The following is a 23,751-nucleotide window of genomic DNA, read 5'->3' as shown; positions in this document are numbered from 1 at the left end:
TCTTTATGGGTGATGTTATTAATCTTCCGGTAGTCTACGCACATTCTCATGGTTCCGTCCTTTTTTTTGACAATCACTAGAGGGGCCGCCCAGGGGCTACAGCTGTCTCTTATTACCCCGGCCTGTTTCATCTCCCTCAGCATATCTTTTGCACATTGATAGTGAGCGGGCGGTATGGGTCTATATCTTTCTTTTATTGGGGGATGGTCACTGGTGGGGATTGTGTGTTCTACCCCTTCTATCCGTCCGAAGTCCAATGGGTGTTTACTGAAGACTTGTTCATATTCCGTCACTAGTCTATACACCCCTTGTTTTTGATGGGTAGGTGTTGAATTTATGCCCACGTGTAGCTGTTGGCACCAATCCTCCATTTCTCCATCTGAGCCATTGCCTTCCACCTGACAGGTTGGTTCTAAGGGCTCAATGGTTGTGATGGCATTGTTGTCAACAGTATATAGCTTTGCCATTGTAGCATACCTTGGCAAAGTGACCTCTTCCTCTCCACAGTTCAAAAGTCGTACCGGCACTCGTCCCCGGTGTACCTCGACTATCCCTCGTGCTGTGAGTATAGTGGGCCTGCTGTCGGTGTACACTGGTTCTATTAAGGCTTGATAATCTCGTCCCTTAGTACCAATGGCTGCTCTACACCATACCAGCATTTCTGTTTTTGGTGGGATTACAATAGATGTTGGATCACTTACCCTCACACTGCCGATTTCTCCACCTGCAACTTCTACCTGTTGCCTTAACATCAATACTTTTATTTCCCTCCGGAGAACTCTCTGCTGGCAGGATTGGGCAGTTTCAGCAATTTGCTGTAAGACAGAAATGACTTCGGAAAAGCAGTTCTCTAACACATTCATTCCTATCAATACAGTTGGTTCACAGTTCCGCCGGTCAACATCAACAACAATTATACCCTGTTTCTTCAATTCTACTTTACCAATCTTTATGGTCATCTCCCTGAATCCTATTTTCGGTACCAACTTACCATTACTGGCCCATATATCTAGTTCAACATCAGAGGGCCCTTTATCAATATCTGCATCAGCCCAGTACCTCTTATAAAGGATATACGGTATAGATGAAATCTGGGAACCTGTGTCCAGCAAAGCGTTGAGGGGCATTCCGTCCAGCACGATAGGGATAATGGGTCGTCCTCCGATGTACCTGTCGTGCCAGGGTGTTGGGCCTTGAAAGTTCATTCCTGCGAAGCGGCCCGCATTCCCAGGGGATTCCCGTTTAAATCACAATCTCGTGCAAAGTGGCCTGGCTGCTGGCAACGGCGGCAAATGGGCTGTCCATCCGGTTGGTAGCGGTCGCGGGGTCGTCCTCTCCATGTCGGGTATCTCCGGGGTCTCATCCATGGAACACCTTCTCTACGGTTTGACAACTCCATCTTGGGTCCTCTCATCTCCTGCATGGTTTTAGCCATTGAAGCAACAACATCAGTTAAAGAGTCAAGCTTTTGTTGAAGAGCCTCATTAGTACTGGGCCCCAGGGGCTTAGCAATGGCCCCGGACATAGCTGATGTCACTGGTACTCCATGTTGTTGAGGAGCCTCTGCCATGAGTTGCGCAGGATCCTGATCCCGAGGTGCCTCTGCCAGCTGGAGACGTAGAACGCTCTCCTTTAATTGGGCAAATGTCAATTCAGGGTTCTTAAAAACAAGCATGCTCACATGCCCCCGGTGAGAAGGGGTGTAGAGTCCCTCAATAAATTGATCTCTTAGCAGTTTATCCGCTCCGGTGTTAAAAATGGGTTCAGCCAGTGTAAGTGATTTAAGGGCTTCCTGCAGGTTTAAGGCAAAGTCTCTCACGCCCTCATTAGCTTTTTGTTTGCAATTAAAGAATCGTACTTTAGCTTTGCTGCTGGCAGTGGTTTCAAATGTAGCTTTTAATCCAGCAAATATGCGTTCAACAGTGCCTTTTAGATCAGCTGCCCATGCTGTGACTTCTCGCTTAGCATGGCCACTTAACTGCATCATCAGGAGACTAACACGCTGAACTTCACCCACAGGGAACATGTCAAAATGGGCCAGCATCTTTTCTCTGAAATCGTCAAGGGTATTAGGCTCACCTTCATACATTGGAAGCCATGGGCCACCCGGGGTATATGGCATCAGCACCGGCATGATGGGCGCCACTCCTTGCACCGCTGCGCTACCGGACTCTCTATCGACACTCTGTCTTTCAGCTGCATTAGCGTCGCCGGGTGCTGCGGCGTCTCCGTGCTGCGACATACTGTGCCCCCTTAGTTAATCCGGACCCTTCCGGTCCTCCGCTTCCGTCGGGATAGTGTAGATTCGTTCCGCTGTGCAGCAGGATCGATTTTCCCCTTGCTCTGATGTCAGAGCGCTCAGCTTGGTGCCGCCCACAATGACACGCCCCCTGCTGCTCCCACCCACCGCGCTCTGTAATGGCGGATTCTGAAGTTTTTCAGTTAGACTGGGGCTCAGGTGATGGCGTAGCTCAATTAACAGTCTCGTGCCTAACGGTTATGAAGTGATTACCTCAGGGGATGGCGGCCATCTTTACTCCATTATAACCAATGGGGAAAAGTCACTTTCAATAGTTTTCAATGGAGAATGGATTTTTCTTTAATAAAGTCAATTTTCAAGATTTTTCATCCAAGTTTTCACAGTTTTGGGCTCCAATCACGGCACACAATACCCGGTATACGGGCTGGCTAGATCCTGTTCGTGACGCCAATTGTGACGCCCAAGAGACCGGGGTACCCAGCACCGGACCAATGGGGTCTGTCTGTTGAGGGGGTGTCACGGGTGGCTTGACCCGGTGCTGTGGCCTCAGGCAATGCACAGTGTAAAGGGTATCGTGAGGGAACAGGCACTTACTTGATCAGCAGCAGGTTCTCCCAGCGGTGATGATCCCAATCCTGGATAGATGGCTATTGTCCAAATGAAAGGCTGAGGCACTGAAACGTTTAACCAGTTTACTTTAACAAAAAAGGATTTACAACCAGTCCTGTCACCGGAGTCTGTATGGGAACTCTGAGTTACTTTGACCCTGCCGGGGTCTTCGCCTCTTATTGTACGCAATATCTGTGTGGCCCTGCTGTTGTATGTGAACTGGCTGCCGGCCCAATCTGTCCCCTCCGGGTCCTGGTTCGACGGGCAACCCGAGTCCTTTTATCGGCTTACCCCCTCCAGGAGTACCGCTGAACTCTGTGTCTGTTGCTGCGTCCGACCCTAGTGAAGCTGATATCACCTCACGTTTTTCCGGTTGCTGTATTATATGTAATGAATACAGCCACGGATCCGGTATCCGTCTTTGCGCCTGTTCTGGGTAGTGATTAATGCTACCCGGTTCTCACAATGTCCTTTTTCTCTATCCCTCTTCTCCTCAGGCCGGTGATTTAGGCCTGGTAACAGTCACAGGGCTGTTAGAGATTCAACTGTATGACCTCTCACTTTCAGCTCCTTAGCCCAACTGCCAGTTCTTCTCTCAGACCAGAATGGATCAAGGGGAGTCTCTGGAGCTCCCCCTTCTGGCCGGAGGTGGTAGTGCAGTCTTGCTATTTTAGTATTTGCATTTACTGTCAGTAACTATTTTTGTGGCAAATACCCCTAGGGGTGCCACATTTGTTTAGCTTGAATTTGTGCTAAAAGAGGTTGTCACTTCCCTTCCCCCATGTAGTAAAAATAAGATGTTCCAGCCCTAAACTTCTGGAGGGTTGTCTTCTGCCATCAGATTTATTGCAGTCTGGTCATGATTTTTAAATTTTTCGGTCATATTCATTCAATTTTTTCAATATTTTTACGACAAAATCAGAATGTTTATTCATTTAAAAAAAAAAAATATTTCAGACCTGGTAAAGTTACAGGGAAAGGCATAAAAAGGACAACTATGAGGCAATTGCAAAAATTAAAATAGTCCCTACAACTTTATTGTTCTGTGGTTTGTCACCCAGGGCAGAAGGATTGAAATGTTTTCCCATCACTGTATGTTAACAATGTGGTATATACTATGTATCCTGTAAATTCATGCATGCAGATTCCCTACCAGGTTATGTTCCATGTAATTATATATCTGAGGGTCTTTAAAAATAGAAAATTCCCATTAGATCTCCTTTCTTCAATTGTTTTAGGATTTTTAAAGAAATCTTATTCTCATTTTCAAATTGTGTTGTTTTCAAAGATTATTAACATAATGTACGTTCTGTTTGTGATGTTTTAAGGCAAAAAGTATTAATAGGTGATGTTTAACACTCTTTACAGCAGTGGGAGAAAGGACAGCAAAAAAGCCTCTTGAAAGTATTGTGATCACAATGTTTATATGTGGTACCGCAATGGGGTTTTACATAGTGCCTGAATGAAACTTTAATTCAAAGGAAAGTCTGTTTTAATTCTTCATTTTTTTTTCACTTTGTAGACACTTTTGGATCTTGGCGGTTCTCCAAATTATAAAGATCGCCGAGGTCTAACCCCACTATACCATACCGCCATGGTGGGTGGAGATCCCAGGTGCTGCGAATTATTGCTCTATAATAGAGCATACATTGGCACAGTTGATGAAAATGGGTGGCAAGAAATTCACCAGGTAATAATAACCATGTTCTTTAACACTTTTGACAAGGCATGCAGCAAAGTTGCATAATATGGAAACAGGAACACATGGGCTACTTGCACAGTGAACAAGTCTGTATGATCATGTTCACACACCACCAAGAAACCTGAAGACACAAAAGAGAATAGTAAAACCAAAAACACTCAGTTTGAAAAAATGTTGCAGTAATCCGCAAGTGCTAGTAAAAGATGTAAAAAACAGGGTATTTGGTTGATACGTTTTTTGCAAAAAATGTATACTAAGCTGCTCTACCAATCTTCACGGTATACCCTTATCAGAGCAGTCCTAACTAATGTATGCAATCCCTATCTGATGTATTTAAAAACCTGATCATCTGTATATAACCTGTGTGAACAGGGTTCAGAGAGGAAAAATCCATGTGTGCATACAGGGTAGAACAGCTTTTGTGCAGATAGCCCAAGAGGAGTGGTGGAACTCCCCAGTCTTGTAGACACAAGAGAACAATTATGGAAACAGGAACACATGGGCTACTTGCACAGTGAACAAGTCTGTATGATCATGTTCACACACCACCAAGAAACCTGAAGACACAAAAGAGAATAGTAAAACCAAAAACACTCAGTTTGAAAAAATGTTGCAGTAATCCGCAAGTGCTAGTAAAAGATGTAAAAAACAGGGTATTTGGTTGATACGTATTTTGCAAAAAATGTATACTAAGCTGCTCTACCAATCTTCACGGTATACCCTTATCAGAGCAGTCCTAACTAATGATCATACAGACTTGTTCACTGTGCAAGTAGCCCATGTGTTCCTGTTTCCATAATTGTTCTCTTGTGTCTACAAGACTGGGGAGTTCCACCACTCCTCTTGGGCTATCTGCACAAAAGCTGTTCTACCCTGTATGCACACATGGATTTTTCCTCTCTGAACCCTGTTCACACAGGTTATATACAGATGATCAGGTTTTTAAATACATCAGATAGGGATTGCATACATTAGTTAGGACTGCTCTGATAAGGGTATACCGTGAAGATTGGTAGAGCAGCTTAGTATACATTTTTTGCAAAAAACGTATCAACCAAATACCCTGTTTTTTACATCTTTTACTAGCACTTGCGGATTACTGCAACATTTTTTCAAACTGAGTGTTTTTGGTTTTACTATTCTCTTTTGTGTCTTAAAGTTGCATAATAGTTGACAATTGAAATATTAAGGTTAACAGAAAGAGGCTGGAAAGATTAACTGTGATTAGGGCGTTAACTGGGAAGTTCAATTGTTGCATTGGTTACAGATGCAGAATGATAGGGGTGGACCAAAAACAAACTTTCTCTTGTACAGAGTATTTCCATACAGACTACGAGATCCCTATAGATTTTACTTCAGTGGTGCCTAGCTGAAATACTGGAGAGGCCCATAGCAGCCATATACAGTACAGAACAAAAGTTTGGACACAACTTTTCATTTAAAGATTTTTCTGTATTTTCATGACTATGAAAATTGTACATTCACACTGAAGGCATCAAAACTATGAATAAACACATGTGGAATTATATACTTAACAAAAAAGTGTGAAACAACTGAAATTATGTCTTATATTCTAGGTTCTTCAAAGTAGCCCCCTTTTGCTTTGATGGCTGCTTTGCACACTCTTGGCATTCTCTTGATGAGCTTCAAGAGGTAGTCACCAGGAATGGTCTTCCAACAATCTTGAAGGAGTTCCCAGAGATGCTTGTTGGCCCTTTTGCCTTCACTCTGTGGTCCAGCTCATCCCAAACCATCTCAATTGGGTCAAGGTCTGGTGACTGTGGAGGCCAGGTCATCTGGCGAAGCACTCTATCACTCTCCATCTTGGTCAAATAGCCCTTACACAGCCTGGAGGTGTTAGGGGTCATTATCCTGTTGAAAAGAAAATGATGGTCCAACTAAACGCAAACCGGATGGAATAGCATGCCGCTGCAAGATGCTGTGGTAGCCATGCTGGCTCAGTATGCCTTCAATTTTGAATAAATCCTCAACGGTGTCACCAGCAAAGCGCCCCCCACACCATCACACCTCCTCCTCCATGCTTCACGGTTGGAACCAGGCATGTAGTGTCCATCCGTTCACCTTTTCTGCATCGCACAAAGACACGGTGGTTGGAACCAAAGATCTCAAATTTGGACTCATCAGACCAAAGCACAGATTTCCACTGGTCTAATGTCCATTCCTTGTGTTCTTTAGCCCAAACAAGTCTCTTCTGCTTGTTGCCTGTCCTTAGCAGTGGTTTCCTAGCAGCTATTTTACCATGAAGGCCTGCTGCACAAAGTCTCCTCTTAACAGTTGTTGTAGAGATGTGTCTGCTGCTAGAACTCTGTGTGGCATTGACCTGGTCTCTAATCTGAGCTGCTGTTAACCTGAGATTTCTGAGGCTGGTGACTCGGATAAACTTATCCTCAGAAGCAGAGGTGACTCTTGGTCTTCCTTTCCTGCGGTGGTCCTCATGTGAGCCAGTTTCTTTGTAGCGCTTGATGGTTTTTGCCACTGCACTTGAGGACACTTTCAAAGTTTTCCCATTTTTTTGGACTGACTGACATTTCTTAAAGTAATGATAGACACTCGTTTTTCTTTACTTAGCTGCTTTTTTCTTGCCATAATACAAATTCTAACAGTCTATTCAGTAGGACTATCAGCTGTGTATCCACCAGACTTCTGCACAACACGACTGATGGTCCCAACCCCATTTATAAGGCAAGAAATCCCACTTATTAAACCTGACAGGGCACACCTGTGAAGTGACAACCATTCCCGGTGACTACCTCTTGAAGCTCATCAAGAGAATGCCAAGAGTGTGTGCAAAGCAGTCATCAAAGCAAAAGGTGGCTACTTTGAAGAACCTAGAATATAAGACATATTTTCAGTTGTTTCACACTTTTTTGCTGAGTATATAATTCGACATGTGTTAATTCATAATTTTGATGCCTTCAGTGTGAATGTACAATTTTCATAGTCATGAAAATAAAGAAAAATCTTTAAATGAGAAGGTGTGTCCAAACTTTTGGTCTGTACTGTATTCTATCACCAATCTATCTCAGAAATGTTTAAAGGTTTTTTACCATATTTATAAAAAGGTATTGTCAAGTAGTGCTGGTAAAAACAAGCGCTTTTGCAATGTATTGCATATTCAAATTTGCAGCCATTCATGAGATAATAATGCTTTACTTTTATTTACAGCTCATTTCCTAGGAGACCGGCCATCAGTGCAGTCTAGCTTTTTAGCGCTGCACTGAAGCTGGCCAGAATTATGAGGTAACAGCGTATTCCAGAAATCCTGACCATCTTCAAATAGCACTTACAAGCTCAGAAGAAAAAAGCTTGTAAACACTGCCCATGTTCTGCTCTCCAGCAGTGGTGGTCGGTATCCTAGGGCAACGATCTGTAACCAAGAGAAAAGTGTCAATATTTCAAGAACCAGTGAAAATGTTAATAAGTAGTAAATTGCTAAATTGCTTTTATTTTCAAGCTCTATCCAACAATACCATACATGAAGATAGTAATAACCCTTAAACTAATATAAGAACAGGTGCATTTAACTTACATACATTTTATATTATACAGTAATTCTTAAGCCCTGCACAAAATATCAGTGTACTATAATGGTAAATTACAGTTATATGAAAAAGTTTGGGCACCCCTGTTAATTTTAAGCTTAATGTTTTATAAAAATAGTTTTTTTTGGAACAGCTATTTCAGTTTCATATATCTAATAACTGTTGGACACAGTAATGTTTCTGCCTTGAAATGAGGTTTATTGTACTAACAGAAAATGTGCAATCTGCATTCAAACAAAATTTGACAGGTGCATAAGTATGGGCACCTTTATCATTTTCTTGTTTTAAATACTCCTACCTACTTTTTACTGACTTACTAAAGCACTTTTTTTGGTTTTCTAACCTCATTGAGCTATGAACTTCATAGCCAGGTGTAGGCAATCATGAGAAAAGCTACTTAAAGTGGCCACTTGCAAGTTGTTCTCCTGTTTGAATCTCCTCTGAAGAGTGGCATCATGGGCTCCTCAAAACAACTGTCTAATGATCTGAAAACAAAGATTATTCAACATAGTTGTTCTGGGGAAGGATACAAAAAGCTGTCTCAGAGATTTAACCTGTCAATTTCCACTGTGAGGAACATAGTAAGGAAATGGAAGAACACAGGTACAGTTCTTGTTAAGGCCAGAAGTGGCAGGCCAAGAAAAACATCAGAAAGGCAGAGAAGAAGAATGGTGAGATCAGTCAAGGACAATCCTCAGACCACCTCCAGAGAGCTGCAGCATCAACTTGCTGCAGATGGTGTCACTGTGCATCGGTCAACTATACAACGCACTTTGCACAAGGAGAAGCTGTATGGGAGAGTGATGCGAAAGAAGCCGTTTCTGCAAGCACGCCACAAACAGAGTCGGCTGAGGTATGCAAAAGCACATTTGGAGAAGCCAATTTCTTTTTGGAAGAAAGTCCTGTGGACTGATGAAACCAAGATTGAGTTGTTTGGTCATACAAAAAGGCGTTATGCATGGTGGCCAAAAAACACAGCATTCCAAGAAAAACATTTGCTACCACAGTAAATTTTGGTGGAGGTTCCATCATGCTTTGGGGCTATGTGGCCAATGCCGGCACCGGGAATCTTGTTAAACTTGAGGGATGCATGGATTCCTCTCATTATCAGCAGATTCTTGACAATAATGTTCATGAATCAGTGACAAAGTTGAAGTTACGCAGGGGATGGATCTTTCAGCAAGACAATGATCCAAAACACCGCTTAAATCTACTCAGGCATTCATGCAGAGGAACAATTACACTGTTCTGGAATGGCCATCCCAGTCCCCAGACCTGAATATCATTGAACATCTGTGGGATCATTTGAAGAGGGCTCTCCATGCTCGGCGACCATCAAACTTAACTGAACTGGAATTGTTTTGTAAAGAGGAATGGTCAAAAATACCTTCATCCAGGATCCAGAAACTCATTAAAAGCTACAGGAAGCGACTAGATGCTGTTATTTTTGCAAAAGGAGGATCTACTAAATATTAATGTCACTTTTCTGGTGGGGGTGCCCATACTTATGCACCTGTCAAATTTAGTTTGAATGCAGATTGCACATTTTCTGTTAGTACAATAAACCTCATTTCAAGGCAGAAACATTACTGTGTCCAACAGTCATTAGATATATGAAACTGAAATAGCTGTTGCAAAAAAACAATTTTTATAAAACATTAAGCTTAAGATTAATAGGGGTGCCCAAACTTTTTCATATAACTGTATTTGTCATGGCAAATTAAAAAATCAGAGTTTCCATTTAGTAAACTAGGGCAGCTGGATGATAACTGTAGGTGCTGTAATGGGGTCCTGTTTCACCCTTTAGGAAGCTGTTAATTGATGTTTATTGATGGAAAAGCTGTAAAACAACTAAGATGGCCACAATTACAACTTCTAATCATAAATAGCTTGTTAGTCTGATAAAATTAGATACTATCCTGTGTAGGAGCTGTCATGGGGCCAAACTCAACGACTTCCAAAGCGATGTTTTTTGCTTGTATTTTCACACTGATTTTATTCTGAGGTTTTAGAACACAAAATTTCCAAAACTATGTGCATAGATTTTTAGAAGAACGTTTTGGAACAGAAACTGAGTAGAGACTCTTCAAATCCTGGTCCAAATGTAAAAACTCCTTGAAAACTTTGAGTTTCTGCTTTGACAACTCACCAAAAAGTCTCCATGTGCAAATATCCCAACTCTCCAGGCAAAACTCATGTTTTTTTTAACTTCTTGTGACTTTTGAAGTGTTTCGGCTTCGAAAACTCAGCAAAAAAACCCTCAAGTCTGAACACATCCTAAATATGTATGCCTATGGAGTTATTTAAGGAGTCTTCTTTTCGAGTGTTCCAAAAGAAGCCTGAAAAATCGCTGAAAAAGTTTGAAAGGCTAATTCTATTCATTTCCATTGTAAAATCACTTTTGCAGTCTATACTTTTAGTCTTTGGAGTGTTTTGTCTTCCATTTCAAGTTTTGAAAAACGCTTGATGGGAAAAAAAAAGAAAGCGTATGTCAGTTCTTTGAAGCATCTCTTGATGGATCACTCTCCAAAATAGACTATGTCCAATCAAAAGGCTGCAAAAAAATGATTTGGAGGTAAAAAAAACTCCACAAAGAAGTGGTTTCCACTAGAGTTGAGCGACCTTGACCTTTTTAGAGTCGAGCCGGGTTTCGCGAAACCCGACTATCTCAAAAGTCGAGTCGAGTGGAATCGGCCGATTATGGCGAAAAGTCGGGGATCGACCGAAACACGAAACCCAATGCAAAGTCAATGAGAAAATTTTTTTTTTTTGTTTCTCTCTCTCCTCTCTCTCTCTCCCCTCCGTCCCTGAACAGAGAAGCTGGTGTTACACATTTCAAATCGCTACAGCGCACAAGCGACAAGATGACGATAGGCGTCCACGCCCCTAAGACCTATCTCATCACTCTGCCCACGCTCCTTCATTGGCTGAAAAAATGGCGCCAAGCGCGTAATACGAAACGCGACTTTGGCGCGAAAGTCGCGTACCGCATGGCCGACCCCACACAGGGATCGGGTCGGGTTTCATGAAACCCGACTTTGCCAAAAGTCGGCGACTTTTGAAAATGAACGATCCGTTTCGCTCAACCCTAGTTTCCACTAGTAAACTCATCATCAAAAAAATTGTGTGCATGTACCCTTAGAACCTGTGTGTTGTAACGAGCTGCGGTATTCTATAGACCAGATTTATCGTAATGAATGCTGATGTGTTTTCTCCCTGCCTAGGCCTGCCAGCATGGCCACTCACAACACCTAGAGCATCTCCTCTTCTATGGCGCTGACCCTGCTGCCCAGAACGCGTCAGGAAACACCGCTCTGCATATCTGCGCCCTGTACAACAAGGTCGGTGTTCCCGGGAAGTCTCATTCTGTCATATTTCTGCTCCTCTCACTCCATCACATGTGTGTGTCACTACCCCCAGTGTCATTATCTTTTCCCGGAACCTCTTCTCCCTTTTTTATTTCTCTCGGCGACTGTTCCGTAAATAATTTTCTTGTCCTCCTCGAAGCACCTGCGACCAATAAGTACTGAATAATTGCTCTATGTGGGCAGTTTGTAGCCCTGACTACAGCTGTCTGTCACATATAGGCACAAGCAATATCGTCATGGAGGATAATGCATTGAATCCGCTGTGAGGCTCATGTTTTATTACTGCATCTAGCAAAATCATCCGTAGAAGTCTCAGCTCTATGCACCTTGTTGCTAACGTACCGCAGCCTACAGGTTTACACTGATCTACGATAACAGAATTTTAAACAAGAATTGAGGTGTCATACAAATGATGAAGCTGTGCTCTCGGAGACTTTTAGACTATGAATTCCAAAACTGCTGGGCCCCAATGCAAAATGAGTGACTGATTTACCGCCCTACGGGCTCGATTCGTCAAGAGCTCAAATAAGATGTGATCCTTAGAAGGCGTGCGCCTCTCTCAAGTGCCGCGTGACATGGCCTTCACCAGCTGAGGCTATGACCCCCACCTTGTTTTGGAAATTATGATGGATTTGTTAGGCACTCTTGGCCAACCCCCCGAGGTTCATCCACTTTTCTAAAAGTTTCCAGGTGGCCGGGACTGACGTAAAAACGTCAAAAGTCACGATATTTTTATGCATCTTCATGGATAGGGACTTTTTGGAGTTTACAAATGTTTTCAGCTGGATTCATCCATTGCAACATTTAAAAAGTTTTTTAAAACTTTAAAAAAAAAATGTTTGGTGCAAATGTACCTCTCTTGGAGTCATTTTATGTGTGCCAGATATTTCTGAGCAAAATGTTGCAAAAATTGTTTCCAAAAATACGTTGGTGTGCAAAAAAAAAAAAAAAATTCACTCCGGGGAGGTGGAGGGGACACTAGAGTACATTTGCACAAAAACGTTGAAACTTTTTGAAAAAGTCGCAAATGATGATACAAGGGGGGGAAATCTAAACCTGGTCGGAATGGAAAAATAGGCGAACTAAGTAAAAACAAAATACGGACAAACACGTAAAAAAGTGACTTTAGAAAAAGGCGCCAATGGAAAGATAAATAGGACACATGAAAAACGGGTGAAAAATGCACAAAAATAGACAAAACCCCCCAAAACATTGAAGAATCGGCACCTTTATATGTCACAATTTACTGCTTCCCTGGAGATCTACTGGAATAAGCCACAATATTTTTAGAATTTGGAAGAGTTGAGGACAACACCCTCTTGGCTAACAAGACTAGATTTATGTGCAGGGAAGATGGGGCCATATCTCAGGAACAGAGAGGAGCAGGAAGAAAAGAAAAACATTGCTGGATTCAGGAGAACAGCGGCATTTACACCATATGAAACAAAGATATATTTATGGCAAGTGATGGCTCTCCTTTAACCTATTTCCAGCATCTGGCGTAATAGTACACTGGTGTCGGTCTCCCTCCCTTTGATGTGGGCTCCCACATCTTTCCAGGGATATGTCAGCTGTTTTGAACAGCTGACATGTGTCTGCAATAGCCGCGGGTGGAATCGTGATCCACCCGCGGCTACTAACCTATTTAAGCAGCATTTAACAAGCGCTTCCGGCAACCGCACTGGAAATACGCCCACCGGTCACCCACGTCACATGATCACAGGTCACCGGTGTGTTGGCATGACAACTGGAGGTGTCCTGGAGACCTCTAGGGTTGTCAGTGGCGGCTTGCTGTGAGCGTCACCCAGTGGTCGGCGCTCATAAAAAGTCAGTAAATCTGCTATATAGAGGCGATCTGAACATTGCTCCTATGTAGCAGAGCCGATCAGGCTATGGCAGCTTCTAGTCTCCCATGGAGGCTATTGAAGCATGGCAAAAGTAAAAAGAAAATGTTTTTAAAATATAAAAAAATAAAAAATAAATAAAAGTTCAAATCACCCCCCTCTTGCCCCATTCAAAATAAAACAATAAAAATAAAATCAAACCTACACATATTTGGTATCGCCGAGTTCAGAATCGCCCGATCAATAAATAAAAGGATTAACCTGATTGCTAAATAGCGAGAAAAAAAAGTCAAAATGCCAAAATTAAGTTTTCTTGGTCGTCGCGACATTGCATTAAAATGCAATAACGCGTGATAAAAAGATCATATCTGCACAAAAATGGTATCATTAAAAACGTCAGCTTGGTGCGCAAATCAATAAGCCCTCACCCAACCCGAGATCACGAAAAATGGAGACGCTACGGGTATCGGAAAATGGCGCAATTTTATTTTTTTTAGCAAAGTTTGGAATTTTGTTAGATAAAAGTGAACCTAGACATGTTTGGTGTCTATGAACTCGTAATGACCTGGAGAATCATAATGGACGGTCAGTTTTAGCATTTAACGAACCTAGCAAAAAAGCCAAACAAAAAACACTCATGGGAATGCCCTTTTTTTGCAGTTTGACCGCACTTGAAATTTTTTTTCCCGATTTCTAGTACATGACATGGTAAAACCAATGGTGTCGTTCAAAAGTACAACTCGTCCTGCCACAAATAAGCTCCAACATGGCCATAATGACGCAAAAATATCAAAGTTATGGCTCTGGGAAGAAGGGGAGCGAAAAACGAAAACTCAAAACCGAAAAAAGCTGCGGGGTTAAGGGGTTAAGTCAATGGTCTCCAAATTGTCACTATCCATCTGATACAAAGTGATAGCTTCCAGCAGGCTCAGCTTTGGGCCAATGAGACATCAAGCAAAAAAAAAAATGGGAAGTTGCACAATACACTAAAGTACTAGAACCTGTCGAAGAATCGCAGCGCCCTCTGCTGGCTATAGCAAAGATTGCTGTGATTAATTATTAACCTTTTCCCATGTTAAAATCTTTTTTTTTTCCTGTGCATCATGTCATAGGTATGTGATATGTCCTCAAAAAATTGGTTACAGAACATGTAGACAAAACTGGGACATGTGAATGGGATCAAAGATCAGGTGCCCGTAATAGGCATACTGTGAAGCACTGAAATTCTCCAAATGCACCATAATTTGTGCTCCATACTTGTATTATTTTGGATATATTAACAGTATAATTTACACACTCTATGGTAAATACTATATACATGTCCACGGGGTGCCTAATCTCGGGGGAACATGACTGCTAGTTCCCCTTTAATAAAGTTAATGAGCGGTTTATATATCAGGGCATCTTCCCGGGTTTCGCCTAATGTTTCATTGCCCAGGGTCATCAGGGGATATTTACACTTAGAAGGAAAATAAAACTTAACAAGGGGTGCTGCATCATTTTGGGATTTTCACCACTTCCTAGTCAAGAACAGAAAGTTTTTGGATAGTTTTACATGTGTTCAGGAAAAAATGTGAAAGTACTATGTACACTGTATAGCGACGTTAAAAGGAACATGTCAGGACAATTTTACAAGTCGGAAATATGGGTTGTAGAACTGAAAGGTCGCATGGGCCGAGGTGTTGTACCCTAGACACCAGTGGTACTGGTTCCTCCACTTGCATGGTAGTGACCTCCTTAGGCTTCTCCATCATGGCACATAAACCCTGAACCCACAGTTGTGATATGGAAAAAGACAGTTAAGTATATGGAGATAAACTTTACTATAGAAATTGATGGAACTCAGGTTCGTAACTCGCCCATTGTATCTTCGGTTTGTACCTAAGACTCTTACATAGTGGTCACAGTTGGCGGCATGTATCTTGTAAGGAGCATTTCAGTTATACAGCATAGTTGACTTGAGCCCTCCATTCCAACTACGTTCCTTTAAAACCCAGTCCACATCAGTGCTTTATAATGTCCTGCCCTGGTAAGCCCAGTATTTTTTCACTAAGGTTGGTTTCACATTTGCGGTTTTTTTTGCATGCGTTTTGATGACGCATGCGTCGTTTCTATGCTTGCGTTTTGTTGCGGAAATGCAACATGTAGTAATTTCTAGAGGCGTTTTTTTGCCGCAAAAAAACGTATTGCTGTCTATGTAAACGCATGCGTTTTTAAGCACATGCGTTTGCTTGCGTTTCAATAGAAAAACACAAGAATACACACTGATAAGCCACCCCCCAACCCTAACCCTAACCCTGAAGGGATCCTAACCCTAACCATAACCCTAGGGATCCTAACCCTAACCCTAGGGATCCTAACCCTAACCCTAGGGATCCTAACCCTAACCCTAACCCCAGGGATCCTAACCCTAACCCTAACCCTAGGGATCCTAACCCTAACCCTAGGGATCCTAACCCTAACCCTAACCCTAGGGATCCTAACCCTAGCTATTTCTGTTTGTAGTGGGTTTTCTAGTTGATTTTAATGATTGGCAGCTGTCACACACTTCTCATCATGCGTTTCAAAAACACAAACGCAGGAAAAATCGCATGTAAACGCGTCAAAACGCTGCCTTTTTACCACATGCAAAAACGCATGCGTCTAAAAAACGCAGCGTTTACATGCGTTTTTTTCACCACCTGCGTTTGCGTTTAAAACGCTGTGTTTTTAAACGCAAATGTGAAACTAGCCTAACACTTCCAGGTCTGCCCTACACAAAGCCTCTTTCCCTTTCTTGTCCTTTGCGGTCTCAGGGTCCCCACTAAGCTACGGCAATAACTCCTGGAAATTTAGCTCTGTACCACTGAAGCTGACCTCGCCTTTCTGTTTGTCCATCAACCATATTCAGACCCAACAGCCACATTTCCATCCAGCTGTAGGCTTGCTAGCTCTTTTTCCTTCCTTTCTTTCACACGCCGGTCACACTTCCCGACTGGCTCACTCCACTGACTACATTGAATTCTCTAGAACTTACCAGCAATCTGTCCAGCTTAGAACAATATCCCCAATAAATGAGCGGGTGGAGATACAACCTATGCAAAAATGTAGACCTGGTGTCACAAAGGTCTTGGCATCCTTGGCATAGTCTTGATATCATGTTACTGACGATCATTAGTGGACTTGGCAACGTGTTACAAGAGTTCAGTGACATGAAGTCGACAAGCCTCCACTTCCCACCACGCAATGAACACCTGCTTAATTGTAAGAATTGACCCTGGCGTCAGAACTTGGATCTGCGAGGTGAGTAAAGATTGGAAGAGTTTTGACTGTTTGGAGAAAGCTTTCTTTGAGCTTCTTCCAGCTTCTGCTGGACCATAAAGGAATGTGAAAAGTAAAGATACAAGTTCAATGTTTGTATAAATTATAAAAAAAAAAAAAGTTTGATAAGTTGAAAAACTTTTTGGCCAAAGGCTGTGCTTGGTATTGCATTTTAGGCAATGAATTTCCGAGAAGCCAAAGTGTAAAATAAACTATAAGTAAAAAACTTAGGCTGCTTCCCCAGCTTGTAAATTATTCCATGACTGTTCATGTTTTTTTTTGAGAGGGGAGAATTCTCATGAACCCTTTCATGACATCTACAGTACATGTACAGCGGATGTTGGGTGTCATTCGTGGTGGTGAAGGCCAGTAGCCAACATGTGCCTCTAACAGCCATGATCGGAGCTAGCTGATGGACTGCCATGCACTTACTGAGAAGACCTCTGTTGCCGCCATCTTTGTACTCTCACCTAGGTTCTCCCACGGAAGGGCTTCATAGGAGATCGTTTTAGCACTTACAGAAGTACTGAATCTTTCAGAGAATCGATGGTTCAACAAAACTAAAGAAATGAGCCAAACTAAAAGCTGACATATGCGCAAAGTGTAAGAGCACAATCACACGGTGGCCATTTCCCAGACAAAACCGAAGAAAAAAAGCAAAATGAGAAAATGCCCTACAGCAAGTAAATTAGTAAATAATACATGTAAATAATATAGGGGACTTAGTTAACGCTATTTCAATAAAAAAAAAAGTATAAAAGCCATCCCACCACGACAAGGTGAACTCACTGGGACAGTCCAGATGGGTCACCTTGTCGCTGCGGGATGGTTTTTATTTTTTTTAAACAAAATATTTTTTAACTATGTACTCTATGTTTTATACATGTAGTTATTACTATTTACTTGCTGTAGTGTATATGTTCATTTAGTGTTTTTTTCTTATATTTCATCGATGGTTCAAGTCTGCTTTGGGACTGAAAAAAGTCATAAAAAGCAGTTTTTTTTTTAAAAAGTGAAAAAATCATAAATATTTGTATCACAACATATAAAAAAAATATTAAAAAAATATTCAGTATTGCGTTGTTTACAAAAGTAAGATTAATATTATAAATTTTATGCCATAAAGGAAGCAAAGAAAAAAGAATCGAAGCACCAGAATTGCTGCTTTTTAGTCGCTGCGCCTCCTCAAAAAATGCAATAAATTCCTCCAAAATCATAGAAATAAAAAGTAAAGTGTTCCTTACATACCCGCAGAGGACATTGTATGGGTGTCAAAACTTCCATCTTTCGCTATTACTAAACCATTGGTCAGCTAAGACCCCTCATTGCTTTCTACCTTTATTTAATTTATCCATTTACTTCGCCTTTGTCTTGCTCTCACAGCCGCTATTCATCTTGTCATTAATCATCATGTTTGCACCTGTGAAGAGCCGAGATAATGATGGTGGTTGTGCTCCGCCATTCTTTCAACACACTGATTGACTTGTCGCTCTTCTCTCTTGCCTTCCAGGAGAGCTGTGCTCGAGTGTTGTTATACCGAGGGTCAAGCAAAGATATAAAGAACCACAGCGGACAGACCCCTTTCCAGGTTTGGAATACACACATTTACTATTACTTTATGTTTTCTTCTTCTTTCGTAAAGGCGTTGTCTCACCAACAACATATGATTGTTGGGTTCCCTACCAATTCTGTAGATGTGGGTTGCAGACAATCCCTGCATGTGTTGCGCCTGTCTAACAGACGCGAGACATGCAGCCGTGGGGACTCAAATATATGTTTCGAGCACGCCGAAGACACTCGGTTAGCACCCAAGCATGGAGGGTAACACCTTATCCGAGCACGTTCGCGCATTACTACTAATGATCCATTCACACAAGGGTCACAGGACCTCGTTTTTGGGAGTGGTGGAGGTTCCAGTGGTCAGACCAATAGTGATCCTACATTGTCCCCTTTCCTGTGGGCCAAGTGTTAGAGGGTGCTGAGGTTGTGCTTGCTCTTGATGCTTGGGTCCTGACGAAGCCTGATAGTCCTTGCACCACATGAAGGGGCAACAATACTGTCACTCGTAAATAGGAGTTGAGGGGTCCTTTGCAAATTTTATATTGGGACCACCCAAAATCTCATTCCTCTTATATCACATGGTCCAGGAAGAAAATATGGAGAGGACTTTAGGTCTTCAGTCCTTGCCTGTCTGTGACATATAGTAAACTAATATCTGTGTCTGAGCACACTTCTTCTGCCTCTGCCCCTGTTCCTAGCCAACCCTGCATTAACACCGAAGTTGCTGCTATGCAGCGCAAGCGTGTTTCTGTTCTAGCACTGCTGGGATTTGTTTCCCTCTAGTCAGTTTACCCTATCTTTCTGACAAAGCCATGAGCAGGGATCCTCTCGATTTAGACCTCAAGTGACTGGCTGCCAGTTATAAGTTATACTTCACTTGGTTCATTCTCCTATACTTCACTCTAATTCTGTCTGTTTTAACTCTATCCCTGACCTTGGCTTGTGTTTGATTACCCAACTTGATTTCTCCCTAACTTTGAACTCCTGGATAAGATAGTGAAGGCCAACGTAAGGGACCTCAGTAATAGAGGGGCTTAGGCAAAAACTGTCCGTGGAAGACCTATGAAGAGCTGCCAGCTTTCCATGGACAGCGCACTGCTACAATAAACACTGTGGTCACTGATGGATTTATTTGGCAGCAAGAGAACAGTCAATTCTTCATGTTAATGTGTTGGAAGCAAAAACAATGAGCAAGCGCAAGGGTCTGAGCTACTTTTAAGAAGGCCAAATTGTGATGGCTAGACAATTGGGTGAGAGCATCTATGAAATGGCTGGTCTTGTGGTGGTATGCTGTGGTGGGACACTACCAAAACTGGTCCAAGGAAATGAAACATATGAGTCGGGTACATATGCATCACTTACTTGGGGAAGAGATGGTACCGGAATGCTCTATGGGAAGAAGACAAGCCTGCAGAAGCCATTTCATGATCCAGGCAATTTTCTGCTGGGAAACTTTGGGTCTTGACATCATGTGAATATGACATGTATCACATTCGCAGACCAGCCATCCCAATTCAAGGATGTGGGATTCACTATTGGCAATGCCCATTTTAAGAAAGATAATGGTTGTTTGGAAATGGTCTCAAGACCAACACAAAGAATTCAAGGTGATAACCTTTTTCTCCAAATTCCACCCATCTCAATTCATCATTATCTGTGGGATGTGCTAGAAAGCAAGTCCAATCTATGGAGGCCAAACCAAGCAAAATTCCATGCCTTAATGAATCAAAGAAGGGTGAATACCTTACACAATATTAGGCAGGTGGATGTATTGCAATGCTGACCCTACTGATTCCCTAAAAGAAAGTGTTGTAAATCTCTGAGGAGCACCCAAGAATCTTTTTATGGAGACTTCTGCCTATTAATGGTGGAAACTGTTGAGCGTCAGAAGAGATTGGGCACATTACAGAAAACGTCAGGTTCTTCGTATGGAGATGCATCGGAGGTCTTCGATGGTAGACCTCAATCAATGTCATATCTACGTGATGGAAGTAATTAATTGGTGTGGACAATCCAGTTGGAACAAACGTAAGATCTTACCTCTAAACCCTGCAAGTTTCGAGAGGAGGGTAGTCCAGGCTTGGGAATTTCTTTCCTTCTAGGACCACCATACAATATTCTTGGCTGCGACTACATTTATTGCAACGCACAGTAGAAACTTGGTGAGGAGCACTGGAATAAAGCTAATTTCCTGCAGGAGACCTTGCTGACTACAAGATTAATTACATTCATCCGAATTGAAGGCTCCTTGGACTAATCATTCGGATGCTGTTTGTGTAGCTAACCAGCAAGCAAGTACAGTAGACTGTCCCCCGCTGATTAACATTCACCAGTAGACTGTCCCCCGCTGATTAACAGTCACCTTCCATGTGCAATGCAAACAGTAGACTGTTGTGTATTTTTCATTTCCTCTTCCTCGCCCCCCGGCTGTACGGTTCGTCCATAATTTAGAATTATTTGTCACAATACGGTGCACATTCGATCTCTTTCGGAGTAGCTATCGCTATGTCAGGAGATTTGTAAATGGCCATTAGTGCGCTTTCTTATCTGCATCGCAATTTCTTAAAGTTTATTTGTGTCACTCTCAGCTCTCATCTTTCTGTCTTCAGCCGAAACCTTTCCTTTTATGTAAATCTTGTGTTTCATTTCCATTTCTATTTGTCCTAACAGGTAGCTGTTATTTCAGGAAATTTTGAGTTAGGGGAGCTGATCAAGAGTCATCGAGATACAGATGTTGGTGAGTGACAAATGGAGATGTTTCAATAATGTCATAGTAATTTCAACAAACTTTACAGGCAAATATAAGAATGATGCTTCTTTCTCCACGTATGAGCCACTTCTTCTCCTACCACTTGTCTCCTGAACTCATTTTACTCTGAAAAATGGCACCAAATAAAATTAACTGCCAGATCACTGAGGGATCAGATTACAGTAGACTATTAAAGTCTTTGTAGAGGGCAGAGAAGAGCAGAGAGACAAGGACAAATCATGCTGCATCTTTCTAGTAAGCGTTTATTTCACCCTTGCACTGGATTCACAGCTACCATGCTAAGTACCTCTTTATAATGTCCACCATGGTGCTGCTGTTGCTTCTGAACATGTGCTACAAAGAGAGAGGAGAGCAGGACTCCCTCATATCTGTGTGTGCTGTGAGTAGGAGACATCACAGCAACAAGTCTCGACCTACTGCTCAGCGACAAATGAAAAGTAGGGCTAGAGCCTACCGATGGGAAAAGTCATATAATGGCCATAAATAATAATATTTCTCATGTACCCACACATGGCTAATCTAAAACATCACCTAAAATGTATAGATAGACTTTAAGATTTTGCAAGTGCCCTCTTGATAGCTTTGTACACGTACAAAAATGCTCCGTGTAAATTCTGCAATAAACATGTACTGTGCTCCCTCTTGTGGCTTCCACATTTCTTCACTTTGGGCGGGGTGTCAAATTTTATTCAGATTTTTTTTCATCGTAGCCTCAAATTTTCACTTGATTTTTTTTTTTTAGAAATGATGCTAATGCAATAATTTTATTTTGCTTTTCAGTGCCCTTCCAAGAATCTCCTTCCTACGCCGTCCATCGTAGAGAAGGAGGAAAAGCTCTTTCTGTTCCCCATGTCCTTTTACGTGCCAATAGTGACAACAGCTTATCACTGCCCGACTGGATGGTCTTCTCCGCTTCCACTGCCAATACTGTCACTCTGCAGGGACAAAAGTCCTCAGGGGGAACTCTGAGAAGCTCCAGTAGCCCACGGGGGGCTCGAAGTCGATCACCTTCACGGGGACGCCATACAGAGGAGTCCAAGAAACAATCACGGGGACGGCCCAGGTACCAACCATGATATTAGCCCACACCCCTCCAGTGTTGGGTACAGCAGACTCGGGAGCATATGCTTCTACACTACCATAATATGATTTATAATAGACATAGAATACCTCGCTAAATCCATACTTACCAACATCCTAGTAGGCAAAATCAAGGCACTTAAGCCAATGGTACCAAAATGCCAGGAACTCCCATAACAAGCAGCACTGGGAGCAAGCCAAAATCATCTCCCATACTTATGTCCCTTTTTTTTTTCAGGAAAAGCCCCTCCACAACTTTTCTATGTCCCCTCCACCCCTGCCTCCTTATTGACCCTCTCCTTCAAAGAAACCTTCTGAAAGTGTAGAGATCTGCCTAGTTATTCAGGAGGTTTCGCCCTATTTTTGCTGAACGAGTTTCGCAAGTATTGCTTTATCTGAGGTTACAAGCAGAAGTTTAGCTAGAAACTCCTAGAACGCCAATTAAAAAAACTTTTAACAGGGCCCCGATTTATGATTTAGAAAATACAGATTTTTTTTATTATGAAGCGGCAGAAAATTGTAGCTAGGTTGTCTTTCATCTGCAGCAAAGGCTTCGTTAACTGCCGTAGCCCTGTATCTGATTACCCTTGATCATGGCTTGATCATATCCTCTTACCACTTATTATCCAGGGAATGTACCCTCTCCATCAAAGAAACTTTCCAGAAGTGTAGAGATCACTTTTTGTGTTGGATGAGTTTCTCAAGTATTGCTTTATCTGGAAGCCCACCAACCCCAACTGCATCTTTGCCTCGAGCAACAGAGTCCAAGTGTTGACAGCCATTCCTGAACCCTCTACTGCTCCTCTCGTGGTTACGAAAACTCTACTTGGCCTTTGTAGTACTATTTTTTTTCCATCTAGCAACAAAAGAGGGTCTCCGAGCAGAAATCCCTTCAAAATGTAAAGATCTTGCCTCCTCTTTTCCATTTGGAATGAAGCCTGATAGGCTAGGTAAGAAGGTTGTGGTTTCAAAAACCCCTGAGGATCAGATCTTATTCGATCTGATCTTCTCAGAAATGATCAGATCTGGAAAGTTGTGGACAACCATTGACTTTGTAATATTTGGACGAGGGCAGGTCTATCAGTGGGCTCTATACTGTGGCCCCCAATAACGAGAGCCCGATAAACTTATCCAATTGCAACATTTGATGCTGAAAAGTTTTCAAAAATTTGGGGATATTTAGTGAGAAGATGCCAATGGGGAAGCATAATGCGGCTTCTGTAGACTGAGGATACCTGGCAGCCTCAGTGACTCAATCCGCAGTCATCTGCGGTGAGAGACATTGAAGAACGTGACTGTGGTTTGTGGCCAAAATCAGACCTCGAAACAGCAGAAAGGAAAACCCGGCTTGTAGTGGAGCCCGGCTAGCATGGCCATTTCGGCAAAGTTCACGGTCACCTATCAGCCCTTTAGCTTCAGACTAATATGTCCCCATGCACATTGTCAAGTAAAGGTTGACCCATCCAATTTTTGGTGGGAAAAAAATGTGCTGCAAATATTAAACATCTGAACATACTCTTAGGGTATGTTCACACATTGTGTTTTTGTAGCTTTTTTTTCAGCTCCAAAAACCAGAGCGGTGGCAGGAAAAACACTGCATTTTTTTCACCATTTTTGCACCATTTTTACTTGCCTTTTCCACCCGCTATTCATTAGAATGGGTGAAAAACGCTGCAAAAATGTGGAAAAAGTTGA

At 42.3% G+C, this 23,751-nt stretch overlaps 1 protein-coding gene across 1 annotated transcript in view; it reads left to right on the top strand.

Moving 5' to 3' along the window:
- The window catches only part of SHANK1 (SH3 and multiple ankyrin repeat domains 1), a 502,441-nt gene that overhangs the window by 244,636 nt on the left and 234,054 nt on the right, over positions 1-23,751 (top strand). The window contains exons 7-11 of the mRNA XM_069742951.1: positions 4,392-4,559; positions 11,359-11,475; positions 18,157-18,234; positions 20,877-20,943; positions 21,757-22,039. Coding sequence (XP_069599052.1) covers positions 4,392-4,559; positions 11,359-11,475; positions 18,157-18,234; positions 20,877-20,943; positions 21,757-22,039 — 713 coding nt within the window. The remainder of the gene's footprint in view (positions 1-4,391; positions 4,560-11,358; positions 11,476-18,156; positions 18,235-20,876; positions 20,944-21,756; positions 22,040-23,751) is intronic.

This window comes from Ranitomeya imitator, chromosome 10, assembly GCF_032444005.1.
Source record: "Ranitomeya imitator isolate aRanImi1 chromosome 10, aRanImi1.pri, whole genome shotgun sequence".
In the NCBI taxonomy this organism is placed as follows: domain Eukaryota; kingdom Metazoa; phylum Chordata; class Amphibia; order Anura; family Dendrobatidae; genus Ranitomeya; species Ranitomeya imitator.
Note: the sequence above shows the minus strand (reverse complement) of the source record. Positions and strands in the feature narration are given on the sequence as shown.